The sequence below is a fragment of the Electrona antarctica genome, assembly GCF_951216825.1.
Source record: "Electrona antarctica genome assembly, chromosome: 23".
Taxonomy (NCBI): Eukaryota; Metazoa; Chordata; class Actinopteri; order Myctophiformes; family Myctophidae; genus Electrona; species Electrona antarctica.
The window spans coordinates 37,961,681-37,975,256 of NC_136804.1; the positions used below are offsets into that span (position 1 = coordinate 37,961,681).

The following is a 13,576-nucleotide window of genomic DNA, read 5'->3' on the forward strand; positions in this document are numbered from 1 at the left end:
TTGTTGGGATATCTATAGTGTATTGTTGGGATATCTATAGTGTATTGTTGGGATATCTATAGTGTATTGTTGGGATATCTATAGTGTATTGATGGGATATCTATAGTGTATTGTTGGGATATCTATAGTGTATTGATGGGATATCTATGGGATATCTATAGTGTATTGTTGGGATATCTATAGTGTATTGTTGGGATATCTATAGTGTATTGTTGGGATATCTATAGTGTATTGTTGGGATATCTATAGTGTATTGTTGGGATATCTATAGTGTATTGATGGGATATCTATGGGATATCTATAGTGTATTGTTGGGATATCTATAGTGTATTGTTGGGATATCTATAGTGTATTGTTGGGATATCTATGGGATATCTATAGTGTATTGTTGGGATATCTATAGTGTATTGTTGGGATATCTATAGTGTATTGTTGGGATATCTATAGTGTATTGTTGGGATATCTATAGTGTATTGTTGGGATATCTATAGTGTATTGTTGGGATATCTAGAGTGTATTGTTGGGATATCTATGGGATATCTATAGTGTATTGTTGGGATATCTATGGGATATCTATAGTGTATTGTTGGGATATCTATAGTGTATTGTTGGGATATCTAGAGTGTATTGTTGGGATATCTATGGGATATCTATAGTGTATTGTTGGGATATCTATAGTGTATTGTTGGGATATCTAGAGTGTATTGTTGGGATATCTATGGGATATCTATAGTGTATTGTTGGGATATCTATGGGATATCTATAGTGTATTGTTGGGATATCTATGGGATATCTATAGTGTATTGTTGGGATATCTATAGTGTATTGTTGGGATATCTATAGTGTATTGTTGGGATATCTATGGGATATCTATAGTGTATTGTTGGGATATCTATAGTGTATTGTTGGGATATCTATAGTGTATTGTTGGGATATCTATAGTGTATTGTTGGGATATCTATAGTGTATTGTTGGGATATCTATAGTGTATTGTTGGGATATCTATAGTGTATTGTTGGGATATCTAGAGTGTATTGTTGGGATATCTATGGGATATCTATAGTGTATTGTTGGGATATCTATGGGATATCTATAGTGTATTGTTGGGATATCTATAGTGTATTGTTGGGATATCTAGAGTGTATTGTTGGGATATCTATGGGATATCTATAGTGTATTGTTGGGATATCTATAGTGTATTGTTGGGATATCTAGAGTGTATTGTTGGGATATCTATGGGATATCTATAGTGTATTGTTGGGATATCTATGGGATATCTATAGTGTATTGTTGGGATATCTATGGGATATCTATAGTGTATTGTTGGGATATCTATAGTGTATTGTTGGGATATCTATGGGATATCTATAGTGTATTGTTGGGATATCTATGGGATATCTATAGTGTATTGTTGGGATATCTATGGGATATCTATAGTGTATTGTTGGGATATCTATAGTGTATTGTTGGGATATCTATGGGATATCTATAGTGTATTGTTGGGATATCTATGGGATATCTATAGTGTATTGTTGGGATATCTATGGGATATCCTATAGTGTATTGTTGGGATATCTATAGTGTATTGTTGGGATATCTATGGGATATCTATAGTGTATTGTTGGGATATCTATGGGATATCCTATAGTGTATTGTTGGGATATCTATAGTGTATTGTTGGGATATCTATAGTGTATTGTTGGGATATCTATAGTGTATTGTTGGGATATCTATAGTGTATTGTTGGGATATCTATAGCGCAGGGGTCCTCAATAGGCGGACCGCGGTCCACGACCGGACCGCGGACCACCTCTCTGTGGACCCTAAAAAATAAAAAAAAAACAGATCTACAAGCTCGTAGCGCGGCAGATCTGCTATTTTATCAATAGCTAAAGTATAACATAATGCTTTAAAACACCAAAAGGGGTTCCCATTCAGAACGGGTTAAACACACTTTAGTTATCTTCAAAGACAGAGGTGCAGTGGAGTTGGTACAGTATGTGGTCTTATCACCATCAGCCTTATATCACACTCTCTCCAGATGGTCACCATTTCAGGCTAGAAAGCAAAGCTATGCCCAGGCGGTGGCGTAACCGTCTGGGCACCCGACTGGTAATCCAGTCGCAGTGTGCCGCGGGTTCGACTCCCGAGCCCGACACGGCCTTTACTGCATGTCTTCCCCCATCTCTCTCCCGTTTCCTGTCAGCCTACTGTCTGTCCCTTCAAAAACCAATAAAAGGCGTAAGCCGCAAAAAAAATATCTTAAAAAAAAAAAGAAAAAAAAAAAAAAGAAAGCTATACAGAGTGCTTTGTTTCCAACCGATATAGAGCGTATGTGCATGCTTAAAGTGAATGGCACATCGAGTGGCAAAGCAACAGGCAGAGTGAGTTTAACATTGTTTAACGTCGTTTAATGCAATCAGATAGGACTTTTATGTTTGGATGCATGGGTTGTCAAGGCCAGAAAGTCGTTTTTTTGCCACTCACTCAGTAGGCCTTCCTGCATAACTTCCGGGTTTGATGATGATGTCACGCGCATACCCTCTATACTAACCACGAAATCCCCTTCTAGTCCGAACATGTGACTGACATATCCTAGAGTGTCCGAGGAAAACCTTGCATGTTTGAAAAGGGAAAGAGGTCTTTATCAATTGTGGCCACAATTGACTGAGGGACTGCCATTGGATTTCTCATGTCATATGAAAGCAGGGAATCATAGCTTCAAATTGACATATTGGTTGTTCAGTTTGACCCACCAGTTTTGGAGATATGGCTTATAGAGTAATATCTTGCAGAGAAACAGCGAGTTGAGAAAACAGGCTTGAAAGGTTCACTTCTGTGGTCTCTAACATTACACCTAGCTACATGTTTAAGCATTCATTTCATATTTACATGTCTTCTGTGGACTCTAACATTACACCTAGCTACATGTTTAAGCATTTATTTCATATTTACATGTAAATTTCAGCTCTGACACTTATTTCAGACATGCTCTAGTATGTGAAGAGTGTGCTATTAACTCATTTTGAATACAAAAAAAAAGTAACTAACTCGGGTAACTCGTGAATGGGAGTCAAAGTGTTAACTAGCATGTGGGTGGGTCAAACTAGTATTTAATTGTTTTCATGATTCTGAATCCATTGCAAGCAGCATTAGTTTTGCACCTCGTCACATTTGTTATTGGAAAATTGGGAAGTAAAGTAAAAAAAATACCTCAAAACTTGAGTACAGTACTTAAACTGTGTTTAGACGTGTATGGCTCGAAATGTAAATACACTTAGATACTTTACATCAGGGGTTCTCAACGTTTTTGGCCGGGGACCCCCGAAAATGCTTTGGCAATGTCTCGGGACCCCCGCCCCGCCCCCTCCCGACCCCCAATATAAATTGACTGCTTATACTGCTGATAAATTGATCTTTTTCTTTTAAATAATTTGGGGACCCCCAAAATAATTTGGCGACCCCCCGAGGGGTCGCGACCCACGGGTTGAGAACCCCTGCTTTACACCACTGATCTGGTCTTGTGTGTTTGTCCACAGACAGACAGACAGACAGACAGACAGACAGACAGACAGACAGACAGACGGCATCTCCTCCTGTGTGGACAGACAGGCTGACAATGGACTGCTGATCTCAACACACGCCGAGCACCGGGACCTGTCTGTGTGACCGACCTCAGAACAGGCCCGGGACCTGTCTGTCTGACTTCAGAACATCCCCAGACCTGTCTGTCTGCCCCAGGACCTGTCTGTCTGACCTCAGAACAGACCCGGGACCTGTCTGTCTGACCTCAGAACAGACCCGGGACCTGTCTGTCTGCCCCGGGACCTGTCTGTCTGACTTCAGAACATCCCCGGACCTGTCTGTCTGCCCCAGGACCTGTCTGTCTGACCTGTCGCCATGGCCAAGAGCGCAGAGGTGAAGCTGGCGGTCTTCGGCAGAGCGGGGGTCGGCAAATCAGGTAAGAACTCAAATACTTTATTAATATACATACTATGTTTATATGCAGTGTTGTTTTTGGCGGCAAATTGTGATTTTAGTTTTAGTCGTAGTCTCTTGAATGTTTTAGTGTTAGTATAGTTTTAGTCGACTAAATGTCATAAGATTTTAGTTGACTATATGTCATGAGATTTTAGTCGACTAAAATGTATTTTGTCGGTCCTTGATGCCGTTGTAATGACTGATTTTACACTTGCTGAAAATAGCCGATCTACTATTAGATCTGCTATTTTCAGCATGCAACCAAGTGTAAAATGACTTATACTGGATCTCTTGTCCACTAGTCCCTTCCTAACATTTTAGTCTAGTTTTTATTTGTTGACGAAATTGTCAGTATATTTAGTCTTAGTTTTTGTCATCATAGCTTAGTTTTCATTTAGTTTCCATGTAGTTTTCGTCAGTGAAAAAAGGTAGTCGACGAACATTTTTCGTCTTAGTTTTAATCGACGAAATCAACACTGTTTATATACTACTTATATATTTCATAGTGCTGCACGATCCTTGCTCAAATATGTGAATCGACTAATCGAAAATGTTCGTCGACTACCTTTTTCCACCGACGAAAACGAAATGAAAACTAAGCTACGATGACTAAAACTGAAACTAAATATAGCCCTATACTGACAATTTTGTCAACAAATAAAAACTAGACTAAAATGTTAGGAAGGGACTAGTGGACAAGGGACTAGTGGACAAGAGATCTAGTAGAAGTCATTTTACACTTGGTTGCATGCTGAAATCCCGACGCTGATTGTGTTAACGGACCAAAAACAACGAGAAGAATCGTTTAACAGATAAACAACGAAGACCGCGAAGGCAAAGCAAAGCAAAGCAAAGCAAAGTAAAGTTCTTTGTTTACCCAGGGAAGGGGACTAAGCTCGAGATGCTTGTTTACAGCCACACCCTCCCTGCTCATAGAACATTTCATGGTAGGGGTTCAATGCCTTGCTCAAGGGTACTTCAGCGGTGGTAATTCTAACGTGCCGGTCCGGGGATTCGAACTGGCGACCTTTCCGGTATCAAGACCGCTTCGCAAACCGTTCGGCCACCGCTGCCCTGACGGCTTCCACGAGTTGAATTTATGTCCTTTGTTATCCGAGTCTATTTTAAAACCAGTGGTAAGTGGCCCAACACCGTCCTAGGACAAAGTAAAAATAAATAAATTAAATAAGTAGTACTGTGTGGAATGTCACTTTTTCTAGGTTGCTTTGAAGAGAGAGATGATTTCATAGTGTGTGTGTGTGTGGGTGTGCACGTGTGTGTGTGCACGTGTGTGTGTGCACGTGTGTGTGTGTGTGTGTGTGTGTGTGTGTGTGTGTGTGTGTGTGTGTGTGTGCGCGCGCGCGTGCGTGTTTGTGTGTGTAAGTGGCCAGCAGCTCTGACTCTAGCTTAGAGGAAGATTTCATGACTAAAGTCGTAAAATAGCAGCCGCTTCTCCAAACTATCACAGAGTTGTTTAACTCTGGCAGTCTAGACCTGCAGGGGTTCTCAACGTTTTTGGCTGGGGACCCCCGGAAATGCTTTGGCCATGTCTCTGGGGACCCCCTCTGGGTCCCTCTGGGGACCCCCTCTGGGGACCCCCGGAAATGCTTTGGCCATGTCTCTGGGGACCCCCTCTGGGTCCCTCTGGGGACCCCCTCTGGGAACCCCCGGAAATGCTTTGGCCATGTCTCGCGACATTCTTGTGTCTTGTGTCTCAACTTCTCAAGTGTCTCAAGTGACTCAAAGTTGAGAGCTTCTAGATCAACTATTTTCCACTATTTGTTTGGTGGCGAAAAGAGAAAGTGTTTGAAAATGTTCGCCTATAAAGACACTCCCAAGAATTGGAATAATGTGGCAGCGATTGTGATTACATCGGATTCATCTGCCAAAAACGATTCAGAGTCGGGGACAAAATTATGCATAAAATAAATGAATTTGAGGTTAAATGTGAGGACTAAGGGTGGCTGATGACCCAACTGGAGGTTACATGTGAGGACTAAGGGTGGCTGATGACCCAACTGGAGGTTAAATGTGAGGACTAAGGGTGGCTGATGACCCAACTGGAGGTTAAATGTGAGGACTATAAGGGTGGCTGCTGACCCAACTGGAGGTTAAATGTGAGGACTAAGGGTGGCTGCTGACCCAACTGGAGGTTAAATGTGAGGACTAAGGGTGGCTGATGACCCAACTGGAGGTTAAATGTGAGGACTAAGGGTGGCTGATGACCCAACTGGAGGTTAAATGTGAGGACTAAGGGTGGCTGCTGACCCAACTGGAGGTTAAATGTGAGGACTAAGGGTGGCTGATGACCCAACTGGAGGTTAAATGTGAGAACTAAGGGTGGCTGATGACCCAAATGGAGGTTAAATGTGAGGACTAAGGGTGGCTGATGACCCAACTGGAGGTTAAATGTGAGGACTAAGGGTGGCTGATGACCCAACTGGAGGTTAAATGTGAGGACTAAGGGTGGCTGATGACCCAACTGGAGGTTAAATGTGAGGACTAAGGGTGGCTGATGACCCAACTGGAGGTTAAATGTGAGGACTAAGGGTGGCTGATGACCCAACTGGAGGTTAAATGTGAGGACTAAGGGTGGCTGATGACCCAACTGGAGGTTAAATGTGAGGACTAAGGGTGGCTGATGACCCAACTGGAGGTTAAATGTGAGGACTAAGGGTGGCTGATGACCCAACTGGAGGTTAAATGTGAGGACTAAGGGTGGCTGATGACCCAAATGGAGGTTAAATGTGAGGACTAAGGGTGGCTGATGACCCAACTGGAGGTTAAATGTGAGGACTAAGGGTGGCTGATGACCCAACTGGAGGTTAAATGTGAGGACTAAGGGTGGCTGATGACCCAACTGGAGGTTAAATGTGAGGACTAAGGGTGGCTGATGACCCAACTGGAGGTTAAATGTGAGGACTAAGGGTGGCTGATGACCCAAATGGAGGTTAAATGTGAGGACTAAGGGTGGCTGATGACCCAACTGGAGGTTAAATGTGAGGACTAAGGGTGGCTGATGACCCAACTGGAGGTTAAATGTGAGGACTAAGGGTGGCTGATGACCCAAATGGAGGTTACATGTGAGGACTAAGGGTGGCTGATGACCCAACTGGAGCCCCTGGTTTGTTTATAGTCAATACAACGAGTGCTTATAGGGCAGCAGCGCGGTCGGTGGCTCCATCGTCACACTTTAGTTCATCCTTAGCCTTTTTGGTGTTGACTTTGACAGCAAATTTAGATTTTTAGTTTTAGTCGTTGTCTCTCTTGAATAGATTTCACTTAGGGTTAGTCACATTTTAGTCACCTGGAGTGTTTTAGTGTTAGTCTAAATACACTAAAAAATTATTTTGACGGGCCTTGATGCCGTCGTAATGACTGATTTTTCGCAGCGTGACACATTGTGAGCTTGTAGATCTGCTATTTTCAGCATGCAACCAAGTGTAAAATGACTTATACTGGATCTCTTGTCCACTAGTCCCTTCCTAACATTTTAGTCTAGTTTTTAATTTGTTCACGTTTGTCAATACATTTAGTCTTAGTTTCCATGTAGTTTCCATTTAGTCAGTGAAAAAAGGTAGTCGACGGACATTTTTCGTCATAGTATTGGTCGACAACATCATCACCACTGCTGTGTGAGGCCTGGACAGCCCACAACAATAACATCACCACCGCTGCTGTGTGAGGCCTGGACAGCCCACAACAATAACATCACCACTGCTGTGTGAGGCCTGGACAGCCCACAACAATAAACAACACAGCATGCAACAGGAGCATCATTCCACAGCGTGGGTCCGCGTGTGCTGTCGAGGTGTGTGTGTGTGTGTGTTGTCATGGTGTGTGTGTGTGTGTGTTGTCGTGGTGTGTGTGTGTTGTCGTGCATGGTGTGTGTGTGTGTGTTGTCGTGGTGTGTGTGTGCTGTCGAGCTGTGTGTGTGTGTTGTCGTGGTGTGTGTGTGTTGTCGTGGTGTGTGTGTGTGTGTTGTCATGGTGTGTGTGTGTGTGTGTGTTGTCGTGCATGGTGTGTGTGTGTGTGTTGTCGTGGTGTGTGTGTGTTGTCGTGCATGGTGTGTGTGTGCGTGTACAGTCAGTCGCTGAGCGCATGATGAACACGCACGCACTTCAATTCCATTCCATTTTTATCCAAGTCCCGACTGTCCCACCCGCAGAGACGCACACGGACTGAGCTTTGTGTACAAGAGGATGTTAAAATTACACCCCCCCCCCCCCCCCTCCGAGTACCCCCCCCCCCCCCCCCACCCCCACCCCCCGAGTCTCTAGTGCTGTACATCCACTCACAGATGGCAGCAAAGGGTTGGCGGTCGTCAGGAATTCAATTAATAAATGTCTCTCAACTTGTTTATGACGTTCTGTCAGAAAGATTCAGGGCGAGAGGCGAAAAACATTCCTAGCTAAAGCCGCCAGAAGCATGATGATGACGTCCACGATGACCATGGGGGAAAACATCCCACGATTGTGTAACCCAGGGGTGGGCAACTGGCGGCCCGGGGGCCACATGTGGCCCCCACCTTCACTTAATGTGGCCCTGAGGTTAATGTCAGAAAACTGATATAATATTGGTTTCAGCTGTTTACAATTCTAGACTACAACATGCAAACATGACCCACTTTAATTACTTGAGTCTAAATTAGTAGCTCATTGCTCAACACAAGTATAATTAAAGGCATTTGAAATTGTCAGGATTCCAATTCAAAAATAGCAAAAAATAATTCAAGATTTCAATTCGAACATAGCAAAAATAGCCGATCTGCAAGCTCAAAACGTGTTGCAGCGCGACGCGTTTTGAGCTTGCAGATCGGCTATTTTTGCAACGACAGTAATATATGGCCCTGAGTGTGGAAATATAGTGGCCCTCTCCATCGTTAAAGTTTCCCACCCCTGGTGTAACCCATTTCTTTTTCATGCGCCTAAGCTGTTATCATGGGCGCTATACTGCTCTCCCTCTGCCAACCCGGGGAGAGCTCATGCTTCCTTCAATGCATGAGGAGTGAGCAGGCCGCTTCATAGGGGCGACTCACACGGTCGCAACAGATTGATGTATGCTTGTTGTATATAAAGGGTGTGATACATCTTGCCCCAATGCATTTCCAATGGGAGTCACATGGTTTGACACAACATTTGTGTTGTATGAGGGGGAGGGGGGCAGTCGAAACACAGCCGAAAGCCATACAACAGCTTGTAGTCCAAAATGTTGTATCAAACCATGTGACTTCCATTGGAAATGCATTGGGGCGGCCATGACACTTACAACATTCATACAACAAGCATGCATCAATGTTTGAAAGGTGTGAGTGAGGCCTTATGATGACAAAAGCCCAGGAAAGGACAGTTTTCAATAGCAACTTTAAAACTCAAGAAAGGTCCTTCAAACTCCATTCATCACATTATTTTGAGAGAGTTATTGATTGTTCAATCGATAACCAACTAGTTGGTCACCGGTGACAATGTGAGTCCTTTCTGTTTATTCTGGACAATCAATAACTAGAAAACACAATCTCAAGGTTGTCTTCATTTTTATTTTATTTTTTTAAGATATTTTTTTGCGGCTTACGCCTTTTATTGGTTTTTGAAGGGACAGACAGTAGGCTGACAGGAAACGGGAGAGAGATGGGGGAAGACATGCAGTAAAGGCCGTGTCGGGCTCGGGAGTCGAACCCGCGGCACACTGCGACTGGATTACCAGGCGGGTGCCCAGACGGTTACGCCACCGCCTGGGCCAAGGTTGTCTTCATTTGTCTCCCTTGATAAAGTGCAACTAGTCAATAAAGTGCATTCGGCAATCTCTGATTGAGCATTCTGATTGATAAAGTGCAACTAGTCAATCTAAAACACATTACACACACACACACACACACACACTCACAATTTTCAGAGCGCAACACATGAAGTGCAAACATCCAAACATAAATAACATGATCTCTTCTCCACTTCTCCACATTTTAGTCTGTAGAACAACCAGGCTCTGTGTGGAACAAACGGCAGGACCCCAAGGGTTTAATTTGCACCGCCTGTGATGGACGAGCAACGTAGATTTTAGAAGGCAGTGTGGGTTTCGTCGACTAAAAGCTATGACGAAAAATGTCCGTCGACTACCTTTTTTCACTGATGAAAACTAAATGAAAACTAAGCCATGATGACTATAAGACTAAATATACTAGACAGACAGACAGACAGACAGACAGACAGACAGACAGACAGACAGACAGACAGACAGACAGACAGACAGACAGACAGACAGACAGACAGACAGACTCTTCAATCATTGAATATGCAGAGCCTGTCTGATAGTCAATTAAATCTGTAATTATGTGGTTCGCCCCCTTAACCCATCCAGGACGGGATCCCCTTTTGGTGTTTTAAAGCATTATGTCATACTTTAGCTATTGAAAAATAGCAGATCTCCAAGCTCATAGCGCGCCACCGAGTGCCGCGCTATTTCGCGATTTAAAAAATCGTGAAAATGTGACTCAAATCTTTGGATATATATTCTTTCACGGCGGACCGTTTTAACTCAAATCTTTGCTTCTGGGGGGGGGGGGGGTCACTGCATGGAACAACATATTTTCAGATGGGGGGGTCCGCAGCCAAATACAGATAATTCCGGGGGTGCTTGACATGAAGAAGGTAGAGCACCACTGACGTATAGAAACATATGTTTTTAGGATTTAGAGGACCATTTTTTTTAGAACCGGCCTGAGGTCTAAAGGAGCTAAAAGCACTATTCATTAAACATGCATAATGGGCAGAGGAGATTGGACAAGCGGCTAATGGAATAAATCAACTTAGCGTCGGATGTGGTCGTGCATATACTGAAATGAGTTGAGAGATTCTCACTCATTAACCCATTTTGACCTGGGAACGATTCTATAAATGTCTTCTAAATCCTGACAGTTTTCTGAAAAAGCTATGTTTCTATGTCAGTCGTTCTTCGATTTTTCAAAAATACCAGACCTACAAGCTCGTAGCGCGCCACTCGGTGGCGCGCTATGAGCTTGTAGATCTGCTATTTTTCAATAGCTAAAGCATAACATAATGCACCAAAAGGGGTTCCCGCCCCAAAATGCGTTAAAGAAGGCGCCGTGAGTCTGAAGCAGTGTCCATTTTCCCACTGCATTTTTTAGCATTTTATTTAGTCTTGATCAGTCTATTGAATACATTCTCATTTTGTTTTAGTCATGTTTTACTAGTCACCTGACATGTTTTAGTGTTAGTCTAGTTTCAGTCGACTAAATATCGCAAGATTTTAGTCGACTACATCTACAGATATATATTTTTTCGCATGCTGAAAATAGCCAATCTACAAGCTTCACAGTGTTTCGATGCAAGCAATTAGTTCTACTGGATCTCTTCTCCACTAGTCCCTCCCTAACATTTAGTTCTACTAGGATCTCTTCTCCACTAGTCCCTCCTTGACATTTAGTTCTACTGGATCTCTTCTCCACTAGTCCCTCCCTAACTTTTAGTTCTACTGGATCTCTTCTCCACTAGTCCCTCCCTGACATTTAGTTCAACTGATCTCTTCTCCACTAGTCCCTCCCTGACATTTAGTTCTACTGGATCTCTTCTCCACTAGTCCCTCCCTGACATTTAGTTCTACTGGATCTCTTCTCCACTAGTCCCTCCCTAACTTTTAGTTCTACTGGATCTCTTCTCCACTAGTCCCTCCCTAACTTTTAGTTCTACTGGATCTCTTCTCCACTAGTCCCTCCCTGACATTTAGTTCAACTGATCTCTTCTCCACTAGTCCCTCCCTGACATTTAGTTCTACTGGATCTCTTCTCCACTAGTCCCTCCCTGACATTTAGTTCTACTGGATCTCTTCTCCACTAGTCCCTCCCTGACATTTAGTTCTACTGGATCTCTTCTCCACTAGTCCCTCCCTGACATTTAGTTCTACTGGATCTCTTCTCCACTAGTCCCTCCCTAACTTTTAGTTCTACTGGATCTCTTCTCCACTAGTCCCTCCCTAACTTTTAGTTCTACTGGATCTCTTCTCCACTAGTCCCTCCCTAACATTTAGTTCAACTGATCTCTTCTCCACTAGTCCCATTCTCCTCTCCTCTCCTCTCCTCTCCTCTCCTCTCCTCTCTCCACTAGTCCCTCCCTGACATTTAGTTCAACTGGATCTCTTCTCCACTAGTCCCTCCCTGACATTTAGTTCTACTGGATCTCTTCTCCACTAGTCCCTCCCTGACATTTAGTTCTACTGGATCTCTTCTCCACTAGTCCCTCCCTGACATTTAGTTCTACTGGATCTCTTCTCCACTAGTCCCTCCCTGACATTTAGTTCTACTGGATCTCTTCTCCACTAGTCCCTCCCTGACATTTAGTTCAACTGATCTCTTCTCCACTAGTCCCTCCCTGACATTTAGTTCTACTGGATCTCTTCTCCACTAGTCCCTCCCTGACATTTAGTTCTACTGGATCTCTTCTCCACTAGTCCCTCCTTGACATTTAGTTCTACTGGATCTCTTCTCCACTAGTCCCTCCCTAACTTTTAGTTCTACTGGATCCCTTCTCCACTAGTCCCTCCTTGACATTTAGTTCTACTGGATCTCTTCTCCACTAGTCCCTCCTTGACATTTAGTTCTACTGGATCTCTTCTCCACTAGTCCCTCCCTAACTTTTAGTTCTACTGGATCTCTTCTCCACTAGTCCCTCCCTAACTTTTAGTTCTACTGGATCTCTTCTCCACTAGTCCCTCCCTAACATTTAGTTCTACTGGATCTCTTCTCCACTAGTCCCTCCCTGACATTTAGTTCAACTGGATCTCTTCTCCACTAGTCCCTCCCTGACATTTAGTTCTACTGGATCTCTTCTCCACTAGTCCCTCCCTGACATTTAGTTCTACTGAATCTCTTCTCCACTAGTCCCTCCTTGACATTTAGTTCTACTGGATCTCTTCTCCACTAGTCCCTCCCTAACTTTTAGTTCTACTGGATCTCTTCTCCACTAGTCCCTCCCTAACTTTTAGTTCTACTGGATCTCTTCTCCACTAGTCCCTCCCTAACATTTAGTTCTACTGGATCTCTTCTCCACTAGTCCCTCCCTGACATTTAGTTCAACTGGATCTCTTCTCCACTAGTCCCTCCCTGACATTTAGTTCTACTGGATCTCTTCTCCACTAGTCCCTCCCTGACATTTAGTTCTACTGGATCTCTTCTCCACTGGTCCCCCCCTGACATTTAGTTCTACTGGATCTGTTCTCCACTGGTCCCTCCCTGACATTTAGTTCTACTGGATCTCTTCTCCACTAGTCCCTCCCTGACATTTAGTTCTACTGGATCTCTTCTCCACTGGTCCCCCCCTGACATTTAGTTCTACTGGATCTGTTCTCCACTGGTCCCTCCCTGACATTTAGTTCTACTGGATCTCTTCTCCACTAGTCCCATTCTCCTCTCCTCTCCTCTCCTCTCCTCTCCTCTCCTCTCCTCTCCTCTCCTCTCCTCTCCTCTCCTCTCCTCTCCTCTCCTCTCCTGCCAATTTTTACTCTCACCTATGGTCATGAAGTGTGGGTCATGACCGAAAGAATAAGGTCGCTGTCCAGGCCTCACAAGGTCGATTACATCGACTCA

At 43.7% G+C, this 13,576-nt stretch overlaps 1 protein-coding gene across 1 annotated transcript in view; it reads left to right on the top strand.

Annotated features, from left to right (window-relative positions):
* Positions 1–3,900: 3,900 nt before the first annotated feature.
* The window catches only part of rerg (RAS-like, estrogen-regulated, growth inhibitor), a gene marked incomplete at its 5' end in the record, with an annotated part of 19,243 nt that continues 9,567 nt past the window's right edge, over positions 3,901–13,576 (top strand). The window contains one exon of the mRNA XM_079494798.1: positions 3,901–3,961. Coding sequence (XP_079350924.1) covers positions 3,901–3,961 — 61 coding nt within the window. The remainder of the gene's footprint in view (positions 3,962–13,576) is intronic.